The sequence below is a fragment of the Tauraco erythrolophus genome, chromosome 9 (assembly GCF_009769465.1).
Source record: "Tauraco erythrolophus isolate bTauEry1 chromosome 9, bTauEry1.pri, whole genome shotgun sequence".
Lineage (NCBI taxonomy): Eukaryota > Metazoa > Chordata > Aves > Musophagiformes > Musophagidae > Tauraco > Tauraco erythrolophus.
Window position 1 is genome coordinate 16182769 of NC_141473.1, and position 23694 is coordinate 16206462.

The following is a 23694-nucleotide window of genomic DNA, read 5'->3' on the forward strand; positions in this document are numbered from 1 at the left end:
TCACCTCCGCTCTCCTCTCCCACGCTATGCTCTTCCATTTAAAACTTAGCTCAAGCCCAGCTGGAATTGCAGCGGGAATCCCCACTAAGAGGAGTGCCGGGGTGCGTCTGGGGAGAGCGGATGGGACCCTGCACCCTGGCCGGCTCGAGAGGTCTCTCCTCCCAGCTCCAAGGGAGCTGCTGGCTGGAGCTGGATATGCCAGGGTTGCAGCCAGCCTCCAGCACAACTGCTAGGGTGGCCTGGTGCTGCTCGGCACAGCTGTGGCTCATGCTCTAGGACCTGAGGAGACGAGCTGCTGAGGCCGATTACCCCTGCCAGAGCAGGACCGGCGGGTTTATTTTTAACAGTTCTGATTGAAGCTGGTTTCCTGCTGACATTTACACTCCTTCATCATTATCGGCTCCCTGGCTTCCAACTGCCAAGATTAAAGGGGGGATGAAATCTCCCGAACAGTGGGGTCCTGGCTGCAAACCCTGCAGAGTGGGGAGAGATCCATGCCGGTGCAGCCAGGCAGATATCAGCCCCTGTGGAGTGAGGCGGGTGGCCGGGAGCCCAGTCTCACAGCGAGGGCATCACAGGCTGGGACCCCATCACGGGATGCAGCAGGAATCATCTCAGGGCAGCCTGGGGAGGGGCACATGCCATCCATCGTTGGCATATGTGCAAGGACATAGCATCACGGCCAGGCTATAGGTGCAATCCTGGGTGCCGGTGCCCTCAAAGACACCCCTGCTCCTGGGAGTGACCCAGCCATGACCAGCTCCAGGTGTTGGCACCTTGAGCCATGGCTGCTGGCCCAGGCCAGCAGAAGGGTGAGCGGCCAAGCCCCAGTCATATGCATGTGCCCATACCAGTGCCCCTGAGCTCCCAGCAGTGGGCACAGGGCAGGGATCAGACCCCATGCATGGTCCTCTGCCATGGGAGAGGTAAGTAGGGGCTGCACAGCACAGCCTGACCCTCCTCCTCCTTCCCACGCTGCCATAAATCCTTATTTTCAAGGCAGGCAACACAGTGTGGAGCTGGTAGCAGGGCTCCCAGCATGGCCAGAGCTCAGCACTCAGACCTGAAACCCTCGTTTTTTTCCTAAGAAACAGTCAAATTCCAACAAGTGCAGGCTAAAAATACACGCCAGTCTGCTAGGAACTCTGCCCGCTCTTACATCTCTTGGATGATGCATGTTTTGTCAGATTACAGCTCAGTTTCAAGATTAAAATACCAGGTTTGGGAGACAAGGACATCATGGGCCCAAGAAGGTGTCAGAGCCCTGTGGGAGGTGGCTGGAGACCTGACTGTGGTGGGAGATGTCCTGCTCCAGCCGGGACGGTGGGCTGGGCATGGTGCCTGCCACAGGGAACGGCTGTCCCTTGTCCTGTGGAGGGGAAAAGCCCAGCAGCAGCCCTGGATGGGCACACGCTGCTCCGAGGCCAGAGAACCGGCAATGACCCCCTGTATCCCAAATGGGATGGAAAGCAGCTCCAAAACGAGGCAGATGTGTGCAAGGGAGCTTGCCTCCAGCTTTTACTTAATTTAATTACCTTCACGGGTATGAAATTGTCAATAACTAATTAGACAGCCCTGTTCCCACCTAATATGCCAAAAGCTGCCTCCTAATTAAATATTATAGGGATTTAAAAGCATTTCTGACAACATTAGATATGTAAAACACTTCAAACTAGCCGGCTCCCCCACTGAAATCCTGCCTGGGAACAAAGCAGGGTCCTGGCTGGGCAGAAATCTGGGACATCTTTTCAAGTAAATTGGGAGAAGGGTCCCTTCTTCTGGCAAAACGTTTTTTTCTGAGGGTTAAAGATTCCCAGAGCACAAAGGAGTCAGCCCAGAAATACCTCTGCCCATCCTGCCGTCCCCATGAGCCCCACAGCAAAGGTGGTTGGGATGTAAGAGGGCTCCCGGTTAGTTAAGTAAACACTAATGCAAATTGTCAGCGACCCTGGAGATGAGATCCCAGGCACGGGGGCTTGGAGGGGAGCAGGCGCTTCCTCGTATTATCAGCCCATCCACCTGCCACGGGGGGAGCAAGAGCGAGGAGCTGCTCGGCACCAGAAGAAAGGAGCTCCGAGAGCCAATTTCCATCCGACTGCAGCACATTTGATGTCTTGTGAAGTCGAGTTTACACGTGCCGTCTCGCCTCTGCCTTGCACGGGGAAGGGGCTGGACCCTCCCTGCACACACACAGCCCCAGCTCCGGCCGAGCTCGCGAGCATCCCGCAGCACCCTGGGATCCAGCGTGGGATGAGCCATCCCCATTACACCAGAAAGTGGCTGGAGAGGAAAGGGCTTGGGTTTGGTCTCGTCCTCATGTGTCGGCTCTGAACGAGGCCAAAGCACCGCTGCCTCGCTTCGCCCCCTGCACAGAAAGCGTCTGTGCCTTGATCCTCAACACCGGCTTGGTGTGAGCCCAATTCATGCTGGGATAGAGCCATGGGGACCGCAGGATGGGGCGCGGGAGGGCTGCGGCATCCCCCACTGTAACGTGCAGGCAAGAGTCCAGTCCGGTGCAGCTCGTATCTGCTCCAGTGCCAGGCTCTTCCCCAAAAAGCAAAGCAGAGAGCAGCCAGTTTGCAGGAGAAAAGGCCGGGAGCGAAGGCAGGGAATATCGCTGGGTAATTGCCTGCAAACCGAACTTGGCTTGTAAGTGGGAGCCGCAGTGCCAGGCTTTGAACGGGGCTGTTTCATGTGCCTGGTGCTCCCGCTGCGTTCCACACCTCCCGTCAGACACCAGAGAGGGGATGAGGACAGAGGGAGCGTTTGAAATTCATGCTTCAAAGTTGATGATATCCGAGTGGCCAGGCCTTCGTTTTCTGCACAACTGGAGGCAAGTCAGGGAGCGGGAGGGTGAGCGAGGCAACGAGGGCCCGTGGTCCTCGAGCCTTTTATGCTGGGATCAATCTGCCAGAGGGATGCTTTGCCACAGTGGGAGCAAGGAGTCGCACTTGGCCCCTTCCTCGCTACAGCTCCCATGCTGCAGCTTGTACTCGGGGTAATGCTGCCTGGTGCTGGAGCACCCTCGGACCAGGGGCTCTCTGCACACTGCCACACTGCCTGGCAGTGTCTCCCATCCTGCCCATACACGCTGCGGCACACATGCTGCAATCCACCGCCCGCCACATCGCATCCACACACCAGCGTGCAGACACGCTGCGCATGCGTGTGCTCTCTTAATCACTCCTTAATTCTCGCTTTCAAGCCTTTGCCCCAGCAGTGTCATTTTTCACCCACCCTTGCACTGGCACACCTGGAAAAGCAGTGCCCTGGGGAGCAGCATAGGCAGGGACATGGCCTCTCCAGGAGACCAGCTCATCTTCTGGGGCCGGTGGAAACATCAGTGCAATGCTCCTCACCCAGAAACACTTCCTTGGGGCACAGAACCCAAGGAGCACTCTGGGGAGGTTAGAAAGGGAGGAAGACAGAAACTGGAGGCTGGGAGCAATTCTGCTACTGCAGTGGGCAGCTAAAATCAGTATCAAAACCGTTCGGGCCAGACAGAAAGGGACAGTGGCAGTGCCAACACCGAGGAACAGCATGAGACATCCACCTCCATCCAAAGTGCTCACAAGCACCTCACACCTCCACCCTCCCCCAGGAAACCCAGCGAGGGAGCCACAGAGGCGAACGGCTCATGGGAATCCTCCCAGCCCCACAGCCCCCACTGGGAGCCATGAATGGGGCTGGAGGTGTGGAGCTGTGCCGCTCGGGTGGCCCCTGGCCGTGGCCCCGGCTGCGGCAGGTGATGGGCAGGGGCTGCTCTGCCTCCCAGGCATTTCTGTATCTTCAGGAATAAGAACACATCCTGCACCCCTGGAGTCTGGGACGCCAGATTCAGACACATTTTTAGGAAAGCAACACATCCACTGTCCCCGGGGCAGGCGCAGCACCCTGACATCCCATCGCCCAGCCCAGGGACACAGATGTGTAACCCCAGATCCGTCCAGGCTCCGCACACTAATGCCCTGGATCTCCTGCTAATGCGCTCCCCGCAAAACACAGTGGGGATAAGGGTCTAAGTACATCAAAGCCGAGCTTTGAACTGGCTTAAAAAGGCACTTCGATTTTAATCGGACTGCCCACACTACCGACAACAAAATCCCCCCGAGCCATCTGCACCCTCCCACACAACATCCCAGAGCCTCACAAAGCGCAGCCAAAGCCCAGAACCGCCAGACCTGGCAGACCTGGGGGCTCTCCAGGTGAGGCTCGCACCCCCAACAGCCCAGGGGACGGATGCACTGAGTTCAATACCCAGCCAAAGGGCAGCCCTAAGTCAGGGCACAGACCCCCTTCTGCAGCTGCCACCTGCTTTCCAGGGGCTCAGCAGCCTCATGCCCCTTTTTCCAGGGACAGATCAGGGCACAGGGACCAGCACGCATCAGTGGTCATAAAGCCAAGAACCAAGGACCACTCTCCCTCCTGAAGCCCCTGTAGACCTCCCGAGCCCCCCAGCCCTGCCAGCTGAAAAGCTCTCCCAGGCTAAACCCCACCTGCTCGCTGGAGCCACGGTGTCTGTGGGACCAGCCAATACCTGCCCCTTCCCCGCCAAGGCACTACGGGGTGGGCAGCTGTCCCACCGAGCTGGGACATCCCCGCTCACCTCGGCGACCCGCAGGCAGCTGCGTGAGCGAGCATCTCCCAGCTCGCTGGTGGTTGCAGGCAGCATGGGGCTGGGGCTGGGGCTGGAGGGCAGCTGCCCGCCTCCCCCGGGGAAGGCAGCGGGCAGCCGAAAGGGGACAGGCGCCAGCCAGACCCACGCTGAGAGAGGAGCCGCCATGCACAAAGGCAGCACGGTGCCGGTCACACGCTGCTAAGGGCTGGCGTGATCAGCTGGCGGATGGTGCCTGGCAGAAGTGGGGTCCCACCGCCCATTTTTTGCCCCTGGAGAAGAGGGTCTGCAGCAGCACCCACCCCGTCAGGCTCCAAACAGCCTCTCCCCCTATTTTTTTCACTGCAAGAACTATCTTATACCTCATCAATAATTCACAGGTACAAACGATAACGTTCGCTGTCATGGTCCGGGAGCCACATGTTCCCGGCGAGGGGGAAGGGGCCGGTTGCAATCGCTATTGTTAATGCCTGCGGAGTTGGAGGGGGGAGAGCCGGGGGAGGATAAATATTTAACACTGTGTCTCCGAGCAAATGTCCATGACCGAGGGCTGAACATGGGTTTTACACAGAGCTGCTCCTGCCCTTGAGAGGGTCATTAGCATGTTAAAAGCCGTCAGAAGGGGGCTGATGGAAGGGCTCTGCCGGAGGGACCCTCCCAGAGCTCTGCCGGGGGCCAGCAGGGATGCTAGGGGGCTTTTTGCTGCTGCAGGAACATGGCAATCTCCATCGTGCCCAAATTTTCCCTCTCCCAAGCACAAAGGCTGCGCTCTCAGCCACCTGGTGAGGAACATCCCCAGCTCTGCCCGCTGCTGCATCGGGGACATGGCAGACAGGGCACCTGGGGGTACCTCGGGGCTGGTGGGTGGCCGGGGCAGTTCATTGTGCAGAGGAATTACAAAGGGGACACAAAGAGCCACACACCGCATTTTGTGTGAGCTTCCTCTCCCGGCCGCCTGGGCCTTTCTTTTGCCATGTTGAGGGTGAGCTTTCTGTGTAAATCCCTGGGACGTGGAGTAGGGGAGAATAGGTGTCTTTGTGAAAGAGGCTGTAAAAAAAAGGGGAAAAAAAAAAAAAAAAAAAAAAGAAGCACAAGGACAAACCCCAGGCCCGGCAGCAGCAGGCTGCAAGGACGGGAACACAAAGATTCCCAGAGTGTGTAAAGACATTCCTACAACCAGGGGATCAGGGGTCGGCAGGCTGTGAGGACACACGGGTGCCTGCACACACCAATGGCTCCCCACAGCATCCCGCCGCTCTGCACGCATCGTCCCAGACACACAGCCAGGGTGGGACCTTCCCAGAGCCACATCCCCAGCTACAGCCAGCTTTCGCCTTCCCACTGTCCCAGGCACAATTCTGGGGGACTGGCAGCCAAGAAAAACCCAGGGCTGGACAACCCAGGGGTGCTCCATTTTGGACTTGATGTCACAGTCACTGATGGCATCTCTCTGCAAAGGGAGTGGAACAGGAGAAGAGCAGATCCTACAGGGCTCGGCAGAGATGGGGGCACTGGAGGAAGAGCAGTTGTGGTGGGCAAGGGAGTGGCGTAGGGGAGAGACATCTTCAACCACCGCCGCTATTTACCCTCTGAACTCTGAGCCAGAGCCCTTGCAAAGCTCAGCCAGCACCTACCAGGCAAGGTACTCTGTAGCTCATGAAATTAAAGCAAAGCCATCTTTCCCTTTTACCATGCTAGGAAAATACAACTCTGCCTGAGGTACTCAGACAGGATTGCAGTGCAGATGTTGGGAAGGCCACGGCTGAGTATCCCCTGGGGAGAGCATGGGAAGACGGGCGCCAGCCTATCTCCCCCAGCCCAGCTGAGAGCAGCGGGGGCAGCCTGGGAGAACCCCTGGCAGCGGCAGCCCTGTCTGCTCAGACATCACCTCGCATCGTCCCAGATGGAGAGGTGCCTCCGCAGCCAGCTTTGCTCAGCCAGCCTCGCAGAGCAGGGATGCTCAGGGGCTTTGGGAGCAGTTAAGGTCCTGGCCTGGGATGGAGGCACTGGATTGATGTTCCCAGTACCCAGGGAGGGACAGCAGATGGGGAGCCATCCATCACGGAGAAGGGGACACTTTACCACTGGGATGCCTCCACTCACCCAGCCCAGACACAGAGGCCTCCTGAGATTCCTGCTCCAGCCCTGTCCCTTGCCATTTTCACCATCAGGGAAAGAAGTACAGTCTCCTTCACAACTTCAAAGGACATCCGATCCACCTCTTCTCAGCTGAATGTTCAATGGTTAACTGCTCTCTGTGGTGAAAAGGCAAATGTATTTCTAGTCTGAGTTTGCCTACTTTCAGCCTCCAGCTACTGAATGATTTTATGCTTTATCTCTTTTTCTTTTTCTTTTTTTTTTACAGAATTAATGAGGTGCCTACAATCAGCCTTCTCCCCATGCAGGTTCGCAGAGGCGGGGATCAAATCCCCTCCTAACCTCCTCTTGCATACACTAAATAGGCTGAGCTTTTTAATTCTTTTCACTGGAAGGCAGGTTTTCCAGACCTCCAATTATCCTGCACTTCCTCATTTCCCAACATCTCTCTAAACTGCGGGCCCCGAAGCAGAAACGATGCTTGGCGGAGGCCTACCCCCTGCCCCCCAAAACGGCGACACCTCCCCCCTCAGCCCAGCCCCTGGTACCCAGAGCTGCTGTGCTCATCCATCACTCCCCAGGCTGCCATGCTGGCAGCCCGCATCCCAGAGCAGGCTGCCGCGACGGCTGCTAAGTCCTTTTCAGTGTAACTGCGTCCCCAGACAATGTTCCCCGTCTTGTAGCTGTGACCTACATTTTTTTTTTCCCCAGCTGCATGACCTTGCATGAGGATGTTTTCCAGCGCAGGTGTTCCAGGCGTAGCATCCCACCAGACTGGCATCCCACCAGCAGCACCAGCCCTGCTCCTTTCACCTACCAGTTTGTGTCTTTTTCCAAACCAAGCTCCATGACGGTGCAGGTGGCTTTTCCCCAGCTACACCACCTACACCGCCCAGCTCACCGTGCATCCTTGGCAGGCATGGGGCAGAAGCAGGAGGCAACAAGAGGCCAGGAGACTCGAGGGGAGGTTGACAAGTGTCAATATTGCCACCAAAGATCCCAAGACCACTGCGACTCAGCAGAGACGGTGAACATCAGTTCATCATCATCATCAGAGCCCCGCTGCACCCTGCCAGAAAGGCAACTGCTGCCATTCCCCCGGGGAAGTCTACCAGGGAAGCACATTGTCAGAAATGCTACAGTGATTTTTGCAGAATATTAATGTTTTCATTGCAGTATCCTCCAGGCAAGAGTAAAATGACTTGCAGAAGTCTCGGTATATCATGTCAGCACAGTTGCTACTTATCAACCCAATTTGTCAGCTCATCAAAAAAAATGATATCAGGTTTGTTTGACGAGAGCAATTTTCCATGTGGATTGGCATTAATTATCCTTTAATTCCTCCCTGATTGCCGCCCGTGTCGTTATTGTAGCGGGGATCGGTGTCAAGCTGGAGGCAGAGCAGCCGGCTGCTACTCGGGTGGAGGCGTCGCAGGGATGCTCTATCATCACTTGCCTTGGCCCAACCAGTGCTGGGGGGGTTAATGATCTCACCGTCACTCTGGAGGTGGCAAAGTGACTGATGCATGGAAAGTGTCACATCCCTCCCTGCACAGCCCCAGTCCTGGGGCAGTTGCTAAGAGACAAGACTGGGAGGGAGGGAGTGAAGAAGGATGGGGAGAGGGAGGACTCGCAGTGCTGGACCCCACTGAAGCCAGATCCTGTCCTGGGGAATGACGGACTTGCAAAGGCTCCTGGCACCAACATGGGTCCCACACTTTGTGGAGCACTGGGCCACAAAACCATGTTCACGTCCCAGGGGCAGATGTGGCAATGGGCAGAGAGGCAGGCAGCCTGGGCAGCACACCAGCCATGCCCCTGGCCCACCACAGCCAGTGCCCGGCACAGGCTCACCCTCGTCACTCAAGTGGCTTTGCTTGTTCCTGCCAAGCCAGGGCACCTCCTGCCCAGAGGAGTGAGGTTAGACCATGGCGGGGACCTCACGCCACCACGAAGAGCCAGGTTCCTGCCGAGGATAAGGACGTGCCCACCCTGCAAGCCACTTTCCTCCGGCAAGAGGCAGCCCTGGCTGTGGGTGTGGGCTGGGGTGGCCCCCGGAGAAGCCAATATTTGCTTTCTCTCCAGTTAACCCTCAGGCTGAGGAATGCAGGGTCACCACCTGCACGGCTCCCTGGGGAGGCGGTTGTGTGCAGAGGGACACGGGGACGTCTCCTTTCAGCGATGCTATTTGTTTTCTCAATATTTGTGGAAGGAAATGAGAGCCGGGGGGATGTGGGGCCAAGGATGGGCCGGGAGGGCTGGCAGGCAGAGCATCAGCAGATGGTCAGCAGGTGAGGGAGGCCAGCCAGTGCTTCCCAACTGCCCCATGTGCCCCCTGCCCGGATCCTCCTTGGTCCTCACCTTCTGCCACAGCCCTTCTGGATCAGGAGCGCTGACATGGGTCTCCTCTCCTCTGCCTTGCCTCATCCCTCGGCTTGGCCATCTGCTTGGATGCAGCCAGATACATTGGAGCAACCTGCTGCCTTCACAAAAAGCCATTGCAGGGTGAGCAGGCTTGTTCCCACCAGGAACAGGGCTTTTCCAGCTTTCAGTAGCAAAAGGTACCATTCACTCCCATTAAACCCAATGGGCTCTTCTGCAGCCCACTCTCCTGAGAAGCTTAAATCCCCTGGGAAACGATGAGCCATCCTACAGCACAGGTGATACTCCACCCAGCCGCCAGCCAGCTCACAGCTTACTTCCCGCTCCTGCTCCCAGCCATTAATAAAGCTCACAAGCAATGACCCTGCCCGCAGCCCTGCCGTCCCCGCCAGTGACATCGCTCCCCAGCAGTCCTTCGCTCCTCCAAGCATCATCTTGCCTGGGACTGACGTGCTTCCAGTCCAGGCACTGTCACCAGATAGGCTGTGAACGTGCAGCCCTGGCACCGTGTAGCAGGTCTGGAGGAGAAACATGGCCATAGGTAGGAGGCACAGCCCCGGGAGAGCTGAGGAGGGCTGTCACCATGTCGCTCATCCTTACAGGTCTGGGAAATCCAACGGGCAGGGCCATGCAGGCAATTTACCTCCTGTGTCTGAGACTCAGTTTTCTCAGCTGTAAATGAAAAAAAAATATGCTGATGTCTGCAGCAGCGGGGACGTCAGTCTGAGCGAGCACCCTGGGGTACCCCAGAGCCCGGGGGAAGGGCACCAAAGACTAAATATTATCATTCCTCACATCGTAACCATAACTGCTGAACAGAAACTGCCACTCTGGTGATGCTGCCGCAGCAGGCTGTATTTGCAGCGTCAGCTAATGACGGAGCTGAGGCACCTCCAAAAGCCGGACTCGCACGCAGCGGTTGTCCCCAGCCCTGCATTCTCAGAGCCCGCAGTGGGGAGAGCAGAGCCTGCTGCATCCCGTGCTCTGGGCCAGCAGAGGAAGGCAGCTCCTGCAGTGCATCTGCCTGCTCACCTCGGGCACAGCCAGGCAGCGTAGAAGCAGCCAGCACCCCAGGAGCCTCAGGGCAACCCGGTCCCACAGGCACACACTCAGAGCAGGCACCCTGCCGCAGGACAGCCAGGCAGCCGTCTGCTGTAGCATCCCGGCTCCGAACTCCTTGCCATTAGCCCTCAGCTGGGGTTGGGGTTGTGGGGGTGTTTCCCAGTCCAGGATGCCCATCTGGAAGCCATTAGGCACCTTTAATCCCTCTCATCCATTCTGGTGCTGTCTGAGCTCCCCCCCACCAACACACACAAACGCTGCCATTCAAGCAGTTAATTTAAACAAATTCTGCCCAGCCGCCACATCGAGAGAAGTGATGAAAAAGCCAAACAGAGCAGCTCACAGCCAAGGGGGGACTGAAAAAAAAAAAAAAAAAAAAAAGAAAGAAAGAAAAGAAAAAGAAAAAGAAAACCACTCGGCACAACAGGGCTGATACCCAGAAAGACCAGCTGCATCCTCCCATCCCAGTCAGCTCCAAGTCCTCCCCTCTTGCAGGCAATCAGATACCATGCGGGCTGTGTAATTGGATGGCAAAAGATAGAGAGAGACATCTTAAAGCTTGGGTTTAATCTCATTAACACCCGGCTGCGGGGATGCTGTGAAATCGTAGGATGCAGGAATGAGCAACATGCTGCGCCCGTGGGGAAGAGAATAAGCGAGCTGGAGCAGGATGGCAACACCAGGAGGTGGAAATGCCTCTGGTTAGACAGCAAGAGCTGGAAACACCGCCGCGTCCCGGGAATGCTGCCAGCCCCCTTGCTTGCTTGCTCCCATTTACCCCACAAGCACAGATCCCCCCACCAACACACCGCCCTGACTTCATCCCTGTGATTAGTAATTAGTAATTAAGTGGCAATCACTGGGCAGTAATAACCTGGCTCTGCAACGGTGAGCAGCTGCAACAGAGCATCCCTGGAGTGAAACCCTGATGCCAGGTACCTGCACCCAGACCCTACACCCTGTGCCATGCATGCACTGATTTTGCTTTTCCACCATGCTTGGCATGGACCAGCATGTACCCAGCAAAACCCGCGGCTGCGCGTTTTGCTGGGTATGTGCCGGTCCACGGCAAGCGGGATCCCCAACCTCCAGGCAAACACCCCAAAAGGGGTCCCCGCATCCCCAGGCCTCCGTTGCTGAGGCAACTGGCAAGCCCGTGTTGCTTAGCAATGGACCAATGCCGGCCCCTGGGAAAAAGCATCCCAGCCCAGGGGTAAGGCAGTGGGGGGGCTGGCAGGGGGGACGAAGCACCCACCCACCTGTGGGGCTCAGAGCTGGACAAAAGCCCCTTTGAGTGCTGTACCAGAGATGGGAAGGCAGAGAGGTGGGGATGCAGGGCCAGGATTCCTGGGTCTCCTTCCCATTGCTGGCACAGGAGGGGTCTGGGGATGGAGGACTATCCCAGCTCCAAGCTGAGAGGCACTTTTTTGTGCTTTCCACACACCTTCCACATTTAATACTCTGTCTGTGCAACAGGGCTAAGGCTCCTCACTCCTCCATGGGATCCTGAAATTATAATTTCCCAAACACTCAAGAGGATGGTGGAGCATTTCTTACCTGCATCTCCTGGAGAAACTTCTCTCGTTCAGCCCCAGAGCTTGGAGAAAGTCTGAGCAACTTACTTTCTCTTCAAGCAGCTCTGCCCCCAAAGCCTTCCCCCATCAGAGGGATAGATGGGGAGAAAGCAGGGAGCGCTGAGGAAACCATTTTAAACCTTTCCTACCTCCTGGTTTACAGAAAGCAAGACAGTGAGATGTCTTCAGTTACCAACCACTCCCTTGGGAGCAGTAAAAATTAATCCAGCTTTTCCTGTCCTGAAGGGAAATACAGACACAAATGGGGACTGAAGCCTTGGGGGCAAAGGGGGATGCAAGAACCACGGAGGGGCCGGAGGAGGTAGCCAGTAAGACCCCTTAATCCATATGCTGCTTAGCTCTGGCAGGGGGGTGGGCGTCCCAACCACAGATGCCTGCGTCTCGCTGGTTAAGTGAGGATAAGCCTGGGATGATAATTAATTTAACACAAATGAGAATCTGGGAAATGAATCCCCACCTCCCCAAACCCACCCCCAACATGCTGCCAGCCAGGTTTCTTTGCGCAGGCAGCTGCCCTGCGCTTGTGCAAGGATGCCGATCGGCACGCACGGGGAAACGGAAACGGGCCCTCCAAACTGGGATGCCGCCAACCTACCCCTGCAGGAGGGACAGCCTCCCGTAGCAATGCCTACAAGCCCTGTCACACCAGGAAACCCCTGGGGTGTGAGAAGGGGCATCTCCCCCACTCACACTCATACATGTTTGGTCTTTACGGCACTTTAGCACAGGTAAAGCATCCCGGTGCCACGAGCAGCCTGCTTGGGCAAGGAGCTGGCACCTACCGAGCCAAGCAGCCGGCACCAGGGCTGCAGGCTGCACGGTCCAGCACCAACACCAACAGCAGCACAGGCACCTCGGGAGCAGCAGGGAAGGGATGTGGCACAGGCACCCTTGCATGCAGCTGTTGGAAGCAGTGCTGGAAACCACTCACAGCTTCTTTTCACGGCAGTCCCAGCAGGAGAGACAAGGGGGTCCGGCACCCACCCAAAGGGGAATCACCAGCAAAGGCAGGTTAATTACCTGGCTCCACACATTAACATGTTTGTGGGATACACGTGCAGGGATACCAAGTTGTAACTTACCCTAAAATCACCGCATAAGACTTTTTTCCTTCTACATCTTGGAAGTCAAATTACCAAAGGCTAATTCTGCTCACAACTCTCTAAAATTGCTTCAAACCTTTCTATTATCTGAGCTGTGAAAACAAGAGGAAATGCCTTCATTCTGCTCCCAAAAGTATGGACAAAGGGACTGGCTCCTCTGAGTGCTCTTTTAAGTCTTTCTGGGGGCCAAAGGTGGCCAAGGGGTGAACAGGGCACAACACAGGCAATGAGCTGTGAGGCAGGGAGTGAATAAATAATTCCCCTGTGTTTTAATGACTGTGTAATTAGCACCGCTGCCCAGCATTAGAAAGATTTGATTTTCCATCGCTTTTTCCCATGGGTTGCAAATTCCCATTTGCCGGTGCAACAGCGATCACCGGGGAGCTGGGCAGGGATGCTCGTCACGATGCCACGTGAAGGGGGGCAGTTTGCAGAAAGGGGCAGGGGGCTGGATGCTGCACCTCACTACAGACCCAGACCCCTTTGCTTTAATAATGTTACGAAAGCTAAACCCAAGCCTGCACCCGAAGCAAGACCAAGGATACACCTGGTGGAGCTGGTGGCTGGAGGAGGGAGCTCCGGGAGTGGGGCTCAACCCTGCACATCGCCAGGGAAACCTTGGAAGCAGCTCAACACCCAGAAAGCCAGAGGCAGCTGAGGGTCAGGAGCACAACGGGGTGCACGGAGGGAGGAGGCAGATTATCTCCAGGCAGCCGGCTGGCAATGCTCGCTCTTGGCAGCCTCGGCTCACCGGCAGGATAATAGCACAGAATAGAGCCAGGGACCAGGGCACCCCCATGCAGGGTCTGCACCATCACCCTGGTGGGAGGGCGCTCGGGCTGGTATGAAGTGAAGGGGGAGGCTGGTTGGTGTCAGGTCAGGGCACGGCAGCGACTCTCACCCTGGCACTCCTGTGCCTCTGGAGACTGCGAGTCAGGTCCCAAAAATCTTATGGGAGCTCTTAAATATAAAAAGGTCTTTGAAAAGCGTTTAATGACTTTGAGGCTTGGCTGTACTCAGGATCCCCTTGGGAGTCTTTTTGGGGCCCCAAAAATAAGCTGAGGTCCATGGCATGTTAATGGCGGAGGAAGAAGGGGTGAGCAAGCAGGCAGCAAGCAGCTCCCTGCACAACAGTGACACCCAGCACAAAGATCTAGAGACATCCTTGCCATGCCCCTAAGAATGCCGTCCCCACGAGGACAGCAGCGCAAGGGCATGCAAACCCGCCCCGGCTTGGCCCCACTGCAGCCCCCTGAGCCCCGCTACCCCAGGCTGGGGGTGCCAGCCTCAGCCCCAGCCCCTCGCCGCCTGCGGGCTGCCCGCCTGGCAGCATCTTTCCCTGGGTAACCTCCCCACCTATTAGTGGCACATTTGTTTTCCTGCGTTTCCTTAGAGCTGTCACGAGCCACACTGACTCTTTGTTCCCGGGGGCTGCAGCGAGGCCTCCCTTCTCCTTCCCCCTCCCCGTCCCCCGGCTGGTGGGGGGCTCTCGTGGTGCACAGACCCTGCAGTGCCCCCCCAGCTGCCGGGGTAAACACGCTCCCCCTCCTGATTGGTATTCGGGGGGATACGTCCCAGCCCGACGCCCCCCCAGTCCCGCTCCGTCCCTGACAGAAGGGGCTTTGTCAGGGAGCGCGAGGGGGTACAGCACCCGGAGTCGAGGGGACAATGGCCAAAATGTGGGCACGGTGACAGCAGGGACACTTGGCCCTCACCCAGAGAGGGGAGGGGTATGCTGCCAGAGGGGGGAACTGGGACAGAAACACAGGATGCTGGGGAAGGGGAAGCAGGGAGGTTTGCTCCCTGGGACAGGGACAGGGGAGCTGCTCTCTGCTCCAACTTTGGCACTTTGCTCTTGGACCGTGGACCTCTCTGCAAGGACACCAGCACGCCCACATCTGTGCAAAGAGCAAAGCAGCCGAGGGACACACGCCTGGGGAGCTGAAGTGACTGCGCTCCAGCACGGAGAGATGAAAACACAACGCCGTGCCCACAGGGCCCTTCCCACACAGCGGCTGAAAGCTCCCAGGCGCGCGTCAAGCCCGCCGGCTGCAGAACGAGCACAAAACCTCGCTGGAGGTAGCAAACCTCAGCCAAAGCCCCAACAGCAGTGGCCGTGGGAGGACAGGGTGGGTGTCTGGCACGGGAGAGCCGGTACACAGCCAGAGCCAGCCCACCACCACAGCAGGATTTCCAGGGAGCCAACACGCAGGCAGGCACCGAATATCCCCTCGCCAGATCAAAACTGGGTCTCAGGCAGGTGAGTCCCACTGGTCAGGAGGGGAGCAGAGCTCCAGCACCCACATTCCCCGGCAAGCATCCTCCCCGCACCCACAGCTCCCGCCCAGCACCAGCACAGCCACCCATCGCAGAGGAACGGGACCGCTCCTCTGCCCAGCCGCCACTGAGCTCACGTTTTTGTTCCGTTGTTTCTCCATCTCTCCCTTTCCTATCCGGGGGTTTTCCCAGCACAGCGCCAAGAGGAACAGTCACTGGTACAGTCTCGCAAGCAACACCTCCCACGCACAGCCAGCCCCATCCGAGCTGGGCCTGTTTTGTTATTCCCTTCTCCGACAGCTCCTTTTTCACTTGTCACCCTGTTTTGCTACTACTCAGCTCACAGCTTCCTCCCGCGTGGTTGCGGTCCTCTCCTCCTTGAAGGATGCAATTTGCATTTTCTCAAGCTATTTCGCACCGCTCCAGTTTTCTCTGCCTGCTTTTCTAAAGGCAATTAGGGCTGGCTTTGGCCAGATGCAGGGATGGTGTGAGGAATCTGCCCCAGAGCTCACCAGAACAAAACTCCTCCTGCCCAAGCCACACACCTCAGGTGCTTTTTGCAACTCAGCTCTAAACTCCCTCATTGCCCAGGTCTTTAAACACCCCTGGTCCAGGGGTGTCTGGATCAGCCCCTGGTCTCCGTCTCAGCTCCCAGACAGAATTAAGCAGAGAGCATCGCTACTCCTCTGCAGGCTCCAGCCGCAGAAGAGTCTCCTAGGAGTGTGACCATTTCCCCAGCTCCTACAGCATTTCACATGTCCCCGGCTCAGAAAGCCACCGGTCCTGATTGAGATGTTAATGCTGTTTCCAGGGAGCCTCTGCCCTTACAGACCAGAGAGCAGCACCGCTGGCCCTGACCCCTGGGCTTGGCTGCCAGCTTGGACACCGAACCGTCTCCTCCACCATTTTTGCTGGCATGGGTCCAACAGGAACTGACAGTCCACAGCCCATGTCCTAAATCTTCCTCCTTCTGGAAACAGGACGTTTTTCCCCACTCTCTGCTCATCCTCTCTCAGCTCCCACTCTGCCCAGCATGGAATGGCTGCTGCAGCTTTTGGCAAAGGAAACCTCTGGGCAGCAGCTCCAGAGGAGATACATCCAGCTGGGATCACTGCTCCCCTGCAGGAGCATCTCTCCAGAGCTCCCCTTGGCCAACCACTCACCACTCCTCTCTTCCCTCATGCCAGCTCGTCTTGCCTTGGAGAAAACCATTTATTTATAGCCATCCTGGCTGCCTTTAGCACATTTCGACAGCCCACGTCTTTGCCTCCCTGACGATGCACCCACAGCGTTTCTGTTCTCACCCTGCTGCTACGGCCATCCCTGCCTTCTCTCTCCTCCTCGCATCCCCCACCCAGCACTCCCAAAGGGGCTTAGAAACAGCTTCAGGAGGAGGTTTTAAAGGAAGGTGGGGAGAGAAGGGAGACAAGGCTACCAAACTCCTCTCCCATCGTTCCCTCATCCCTCTCAAGGGAGCAGAGAAACTCAAGAGCTTTGGTTCCGCCTCCCAAGGGAATCCAGGGGGAAAAGTGAGCTGAAGTGAGGTCTGCCAGCACCCACCCGGCTCCTGGTGTGCCGCAGGGCTGCACAGGGGCACCGGAGCTGAGCCAAGACACGTACAGCTGTGGGGCACTGGGGACCAGCGCCGGGCAGTGCAATAGCAGAGGGAGGTCACCTTCTTGCCTGGGTAATTTTCCTCGATAGAAGGAAAGATACATTTTTTCTCAGCTCTCCACCTCGCAGGAGACACACTTGTCCCCAGCGAGCTGTGGGGGGGACCTCAGCCCCCCCAAGCCCACGACGCTTTGTTCTTCCGTCCAGTGCTGACAGTTTAATTAAACCCAGTTTGAGATGGGGTCGCCGGGGTCAGGTGCTCTCCAGTGAAACCTCAGATCAGCACCATTTCCAGCCACCGGGACTGCTTAATGAGTTATCCACTCATTGCAGCGGATATAAATAAGGGAGAGTCCTCCTGCCTCCCGGCCAAGGCACGGGCACAGTTCCTCCCACCCCACCATCTCAGACCAAGACGGGCTCTGGGCAGGCATCAGCTCAATATTCCCAAATACTGAGGGGAAAACATTCCTTTCCAAGCGTCTCACCTCCCCCACTCCCTCATTTGAGGTTTCCTTTCCACTGGCCCTTTCCTGCCATTCCCCAGTTTATTTAAGCCCTGACGGATCAGGTTTAACTCCAACCTTTCCCATTATCCCGACGCACAAATGCTCTTTATAGTCAAGATCCGAGTAACTAATTGCAGCTTGAGCCAGGCTGGAAGACCACAGAGCACCACCAACGTGGATCAAGCTTTGACACTTGGACCCAGGAGGTGGACAAACAGCTCTCAATCCCAACCCCAGCCCGTGCTTGTGAGGTATTTCCATGGGGCTCAAGGTACAGTGGAAAACTGTTCTATGGGATCACAGACCCCACGTTAAACAGACTTGCCTTAACCTGCTGCCGTGTTACTGATGTGTTGTTGAAGATGCATCAAGACCAAGGCTAGAGGAGGCTGGAGCATCCAGGCCAGCACCCAGGTACCCATCTAAGCAACACCCACTGGTTCTTGCATCCACCCCTGGCTTCCTGCCTCAGCTGCCACTCACCTGCCAAACCTGGCAGCCTCATTTCTCACCTAAACAGATCTCAGCCCGACTTGTCCAGTCAGTTTCTGCTAATTCAAGACCTCCCAGTATCACAGCGTGAGAGCCCTGCTAGGACAGGAGGACCTAGCAGGTACTTCGGGAGCTTGAGGAGCTCACCATGGGTGGCCACGGCAGGCAGGGTGTGGGGAAGTCTGCACTAGTTGCTGAAAACGGTCTGGAGATCAGCATCTACAAGAGCACAGTACTGGTAAGAGCCCTCTCTTCCCATCCCCTTCCCTCCCATCCTGTCCCATCACGACAACCCAGCCTGCCTCTGGGGCAGGGAGGGGGCACAGAGCAGCGGGAGGGGAGGCCCCCCCCCCCAGATACATTTCAGCAGTTAAATAAGTGCAAAGCCTGGCGGAGAGGCTCCAATTTCAGTACAAGACGAGCTGATTTCCATTTAGCTTAAACCTGCTCCCCACTGACTCATATCCCTGTAGCCTGAGCCAGGTTTGCAGCAATTTAAGAGCATTCTTATGACCTCCCACACCAGTCAGACTAGCACCAGACCAGTTCCCACGTCCAGCTAAGCCAGTGTGATAGTGCATCCAGACAAGCTCTGCCCTGGGCATCCCCTGTCATGGCAGAGACGGCCAGAAAACAGTTTTAAGGCAAAGCAGGAGGAATAAGTTTCAAAACAAGCACCACATCACAGGAAGCAACAGGCAAAGGCTGAAATGCACCTGTACATGGAGTGGCTGCAAGGAGCATTTTGCACAGCCCTGCTCACCCACAGCAGTATGTGCACACCATGGGAGGGTACGTATGGCCCCGGCACATCCTGGCACAGACCCAGCTCCGCACGAGCCCGCGGGCTGCGGAGGGGCACACTGCACGGCCCACCTGGGCGGGGCCCTGCTGCATCTCCCCGGTGAATCGCTGGGGTTTGATTTTTGAAAGAGCCTGATATTAAAATCTAGAGAAGATTAAAAGGGAAACATTAATGTTCGTAAAATAATTCTCTCGACCGTGTTTCTGTTATGCAGCGGGTGGCTGGAGGAGGATGGGCCCTTGCTGGCGCCATGATAAGGCACAGCTGAGCTCAACAAATGCCATTTGATAATTAATTGAACGCCTGTGCTATCAGCTGCCATTACCTAGGCCCATCCTTGGCGCAGGTCCACCATTTCACACATCCCACGCTGGCAACCCACACAGCGTTTTAACCCTTCATTACACCGCCTCCGGCTGGACTCCAGGACTGACTCCCTGGCACTGTCGGAAGAAACCAGCATCACCTGCCTGCACAGGCAGGGCTGCCTGGCCCCAACACAGCCGTGCCTGTTCCTGGCAATGTCTCAGCCCATTCAGTTATTTCGTCCACTCCCACCCTGCCCCAGCAGGGACCTGGCATCCTCATTTGACAGCCGAGAAATGGAGATACAAGACGCAGTAAGCAGAGACCTCGTGTCCCGGCCACAACTGCCCTGCTCCTTCACACTGCGAATCAGCCACAGGGTGTGAGCATCTTCTCTGAGTGACAGAGTGCACCCAGCCCCAGCTCGGCATACACCCTTCTCCTCCTTACAGCTCCCTTCCCAATGTACGAGGTGCCTGACATAGCTGAGAGCTGGTAAACACTTTGTTAAGAGGATTTCCTGCAGTTTGAGCAATGCTGGCAGTGCTGATGGCACTGTTGCCTGAGCAAAGCAGCCCCGGGCAAGGGAAAGCCAATATGGAAAAGTGAATACTTATCAAATGCCAGCAGCCCTCCCCAGGCAGCCTGCTGCTGTACAGAGGGAAGAGGAGCAGAGGGGTGTGCAGAATTGGGGTTTGCACGACAGGAGACAGTCCCTGGGGGTGCTTCTGCAGGTGCAGAGGGTCAGGCAGAGACAGGGGCAGGCAGGGAGGGGGCAGCAGCCATGACGGGCTGGATCTGCCTCGGACAGGGCTTTTCACTTCTTCCCCAGGCTGCCTCAGACACCAGCAGAAAGGCAGCTGTAGAGCAGGGCCGTGGGGCTCTCCGGGCCCTGTGGAGGTCTCTGGGCAGAATGGGACCCCCTGGGGACATCCTCTTTCACCCTTCCTTCATGACAACCTGGTCCAGGGGGGTAAGGGCACCCCACTTCAGAGCCTGTGATCTGCACCCAGAGAGGAGGCCGCGGGGCTCACAGCACCTCTGCAGCCAGCATAGCCCAGCTCAGCCCAAACCACCAGCACCTCCTCCCACATCCCTGCACACTGCAAGGGCTTTTAACACCGTCTTTAACAGCACCGGTCTCAGAACTGCCACAAAGCTGATTCCCTGCCATGATGCATGCTCAGCTCGCCCAGAAACATGGTGCTTTCCCCTGCCACGCACTGGGTGCTCACTGGGACAAGAAACCAGCAACCTCCAGCCCAATTCCCCAAAGCAGCCCCCCCTAGGATGTCAGTCCCCTCCAAAACCTGCGGCAGCCCCGTGAGCGAGCCCACGCCACGGCTGGGCAGGGGAGCCCCACCGGCACGGAGGGTACTCACAGCCGCGACAGCGCCTGGTTGTTCTGGAAGAGGAGCTCGGGCAGAGTGTGCAGCTGGTTGCGGTTCAGCCGGCTGCAGGGAAGGAAGAAAGAGTCAGGGTTTTGGAAGGAAAGCAATCACCCCCCCCCTGCAACCCAGCTGGCAGCTCTGGACACAGCTAGGGCACTTTGGCTCACTCGGAGGGGTCATTAGAGCAGAGCATCCCACCTGGCGAGGGCACCCCTGGCCCACCCATGGCACCCTCAGGCCAGGGCAACCAACAGGGCATTAATAGACTTACTCACAATATTGTAATTACACACAGACAGGACTCCAGGCTGCTAACTGCTGATTGCTGCTTAACTGCACTGTTAACCTGCTGCTCGCTCAGCTCCTCATATTTGCTCGAACAGCTCAGGATTTTTAAAATGCTGAGCTGTTTTACTGAGTAGTGGACTGGAACTTACGGCTCCCTCGCTAACACATGGGATGCAGCTGATAATAGTGAGAGTGATTTGTGTTTAACCTGCCCCTCACCTCAAAAGCATCAGAAAGGACTTTAAGATCTATAGAAACAGAAATAGGTTTGCTTCCCACACTGTAAAACACCACCGCTGTGCAGCAGAGAAGCTGTTTGAAGTCAGACAGCACCGATACATTATGGTTTAAGGCAAAAAGTAAAGGATGCTTTCTGCGACTAAACCCAACCTCGCCGACCCGCCTCCATGCCCGGACACTCACAGCCGCTCCAGCTCCTTCATGTCATCAAACGCTCCACGCTCCACCAGGCTGATCTGGTTTTCCATCAGCTGCCTGTGGAGAGAAGGGGACAGCTTTCTGGAAAGGCAGTCCTCAGTGTCCCCATCTCACCAGTGATGTCCCAGATGCTCCTCTGGACCCAGGGCCGCCTCACTCCCACCATCCCCTCAACACAACCTGGCCTCTTTGTGCCCACTCCCTTCCAGCTGGAAGCCCACCATGCTCAGTCCAATGCAGATGCCCTCCAGCCCCGCCAGCAGATGCCCAGAAAAGGGCTCAGCATCATTTCTACCAGCCCCAGGAGAGGCCACAAGCTGAGCACGGTGCCCGCCAAGGTCGGGGCAGCCAGCCCCTCACCAGGAACTCACAGGACACGGAGCTGCTTCAGCCCAGCAAAGTCATTCTTGTTGATGCGCGTGATGTTGTTGCCGTTGAGCTCCCTGCAGAGAGAAGAGGCAGAGATCAGCAAGAAGTGCTCAGGAGGTGGCCAGGCACTGCAACTCCCCAGTAGCTCCCCAGAAACGGCAGAGATGGTCCAAAGGACAGCAGCGGCTGCTGCATTTCTGTGTCTCTCACCGAGAACAACAGGGTTGGCCGCTGGCTCCAGAGAGGACCCTCATCCTCAACAGCCAGCAGCACTGGGCACACAGAAATCTGTCTGGGCAGGAGCATGTAAGCTGGTATCTTTCATGGACCATAAAGCAGCAGGGGCTGCCCGGTTCCCCCATCTCCCTGTGCCCACACTGGGACAGAAGCCTCAGAGCCTTCAGCAATGTGATAAGCAGCCCAGTGACACCAGCAGCTGCCTGGCTGGGTGCATATCACCCCACTCTGGAAACATAGCAAACACCTGGTAGGGTCATCCCAAACACACAGAGCGGCTTAGAGAGGACAGGGGTAATAAGAAAGCAAACAACTGTTCCCTAGAAAAGCAGGATCCCTCCAAACACAAAGCTGCAGGTCACCCACATTCATCATGACTGGTTCAGCGTGCAGTCACCTCACACCTTCTGCCTGGAGAATGAGCCACCCTTAATTTCATCTGCTAAGAGATGCTTGCACAGGACAAGCTGCTTCTCCTGGCATTGCTCTCTCATGCAAAAGTCCCGGGTGAGCACAGGGACAAGCACTCCAGCCAGAAGGGAGATGCTGTCCTGGCTTGCTTGCCTCGCTAGTGGAAATAAGGGGAGAGGGCAGCCCGTGGGGTACCTACACGCACCCCATGGCTGCTGTCCAGCTCAGGCTCTGCTCAGCACCAAGGCAAGGTATGCCCCACAGCTGGACCCACACGTGGCAGGGGGTCTGCTCCCAGCCTGCTGGCTACACCTCCTCAGCTCTCCCCCACCACGCTCTCCAGCATGCCCCTGCCAGGATTATCCTGCTTTAAAACATATTGAGCTGGGAGCTGCAGAGATTTTCGCGTGGCAGTCTCCACTTTGCAGTGCCTTTCGGCATTACAGGCTATGAGCACGGTAGGGAGAGAGGGAATGTCACCCCTGGAACCCACTCGCAACCTGCAGAGCTGGGAGTCCCTGGGCAGCACCCCACGGCAGGAGTGAGCCTTCCCCCCTCAGCAGTGTGGAGCACGGCAGTGTGCAATCCTGGCCAGGAGGCCAATCTGCCCACGGCATGTCCTGGGGATGAAGGATGCCCACGCAAACGTACAGCCCAGGGAGGGCTCTCACACTGGAGACCCGATGCCTGCACTGAATGCAGATGCGGCAATAAAGAGGAAACAAACAAACTACAGGATGGGGAGGCAGTCAAAGGCAGGAGGAGCTGCTGGAGCCAGGGCAGGGCAGAGACAGGAGGCTGCCACCCCGGCGCAGGTTGCGGTGCGCGGGCAGGACCCCGCACCCAGGGCTCTACAACCCCCAGCCCTGGCAGCGGGACCGGGGAGCAGGAATGCCCCACACCGCCCGAGGGGCTGAATGCAAAGTCCATCCTCTCCCCCCCGGAGCCAAAGCCCCCCTCCACTGGGCTCCGCGGCCATGCGAGGGGCCGAGGTCAGCGGCGGGCTGGCCCCGGAGCTGCCGAGCAGCGTGCAGGGCCGCCGGGCAGAGCCAGCGCAGCCGCGCACCCCGGGGTGCTGCCATTGTCCTGCTGAAACGGCTGATAATGGCTAATGAGTTCCAGCTCGCCGTTATAGCCTCGTAATTACACTGCTATTCAGCGCCCGAGATTGCCGGGCTCCTGCCATTATCCAGCCGTGTGTGCCTATGTTGGGAAGGAGGTGGGGAGAGCACGTTACTAGGACACAGATGAATGGAAGCGGAGAATGAATAGAGGTTCCCCTGCCCCTGCGATTAATCTGAAACCCACACTCAGGCTCTGCAGCCCCACAGCTCGCCAGGCTCCATGTCTGGCTGGCACACAGCGGGCACATCTGGCTCCCGGCGATGGGGCTCCATCTTGCCCCTCTCCGAGGGAGCAAAACCCACGGCTAGGCCGTAAATCCTGGGCACAAGGTGCTGGAGTGGGTCATGCATTTTAGGGATATCTGTCATACCAGGAGAGGTGGCTTGGTGCAGAATTATAGAGTACTTTGGGTTGAAATGGACCTTTAAAGGTCATCTAGTCCAATCCCCCTGTAGTGGTATCTTCAACTAGATCAGGTTGCTCAGAGTCCTGTCCAACCTGACCTTGAATGTTTCCATGATGGGAAATCTACCACCTCTCTTTCACCACCTTGACCATAAAAAATTTCTTCCTTATTA

The 23694-nt window shown here is 57.0% G+C and overlaps 1 protein-coding gene across 1 annotated transcript in view; it reads right to left on the reverse strand.

The window, feature by feature from the left end:
- SLIT1 (slit guidance ligand 1) overlaps window positions 1–23694 on the reverse strand; it is a 60416-nt gene that overhangs the window by 26418 nt on the left and 10304 nt on the right. The window contains exons 2-4 of the mRNA XM_086617008.1: window positions 21346–21417; window positions 20960–21031; window positions 20240–20311 (exon numbers count right to left, since the gene is read on the reverse strand). Of these exons, the coding sequence (XP_086473134.1) occupies window positions 20240–20311; window positions 20960–21031; window positions 21346–21417 (216 nt within the window). The remainder of the gene's footprint in view (window positions 1–20239; window positions 20312–20959; window positions 21032–21345; window positions 21418–23694) is intronic.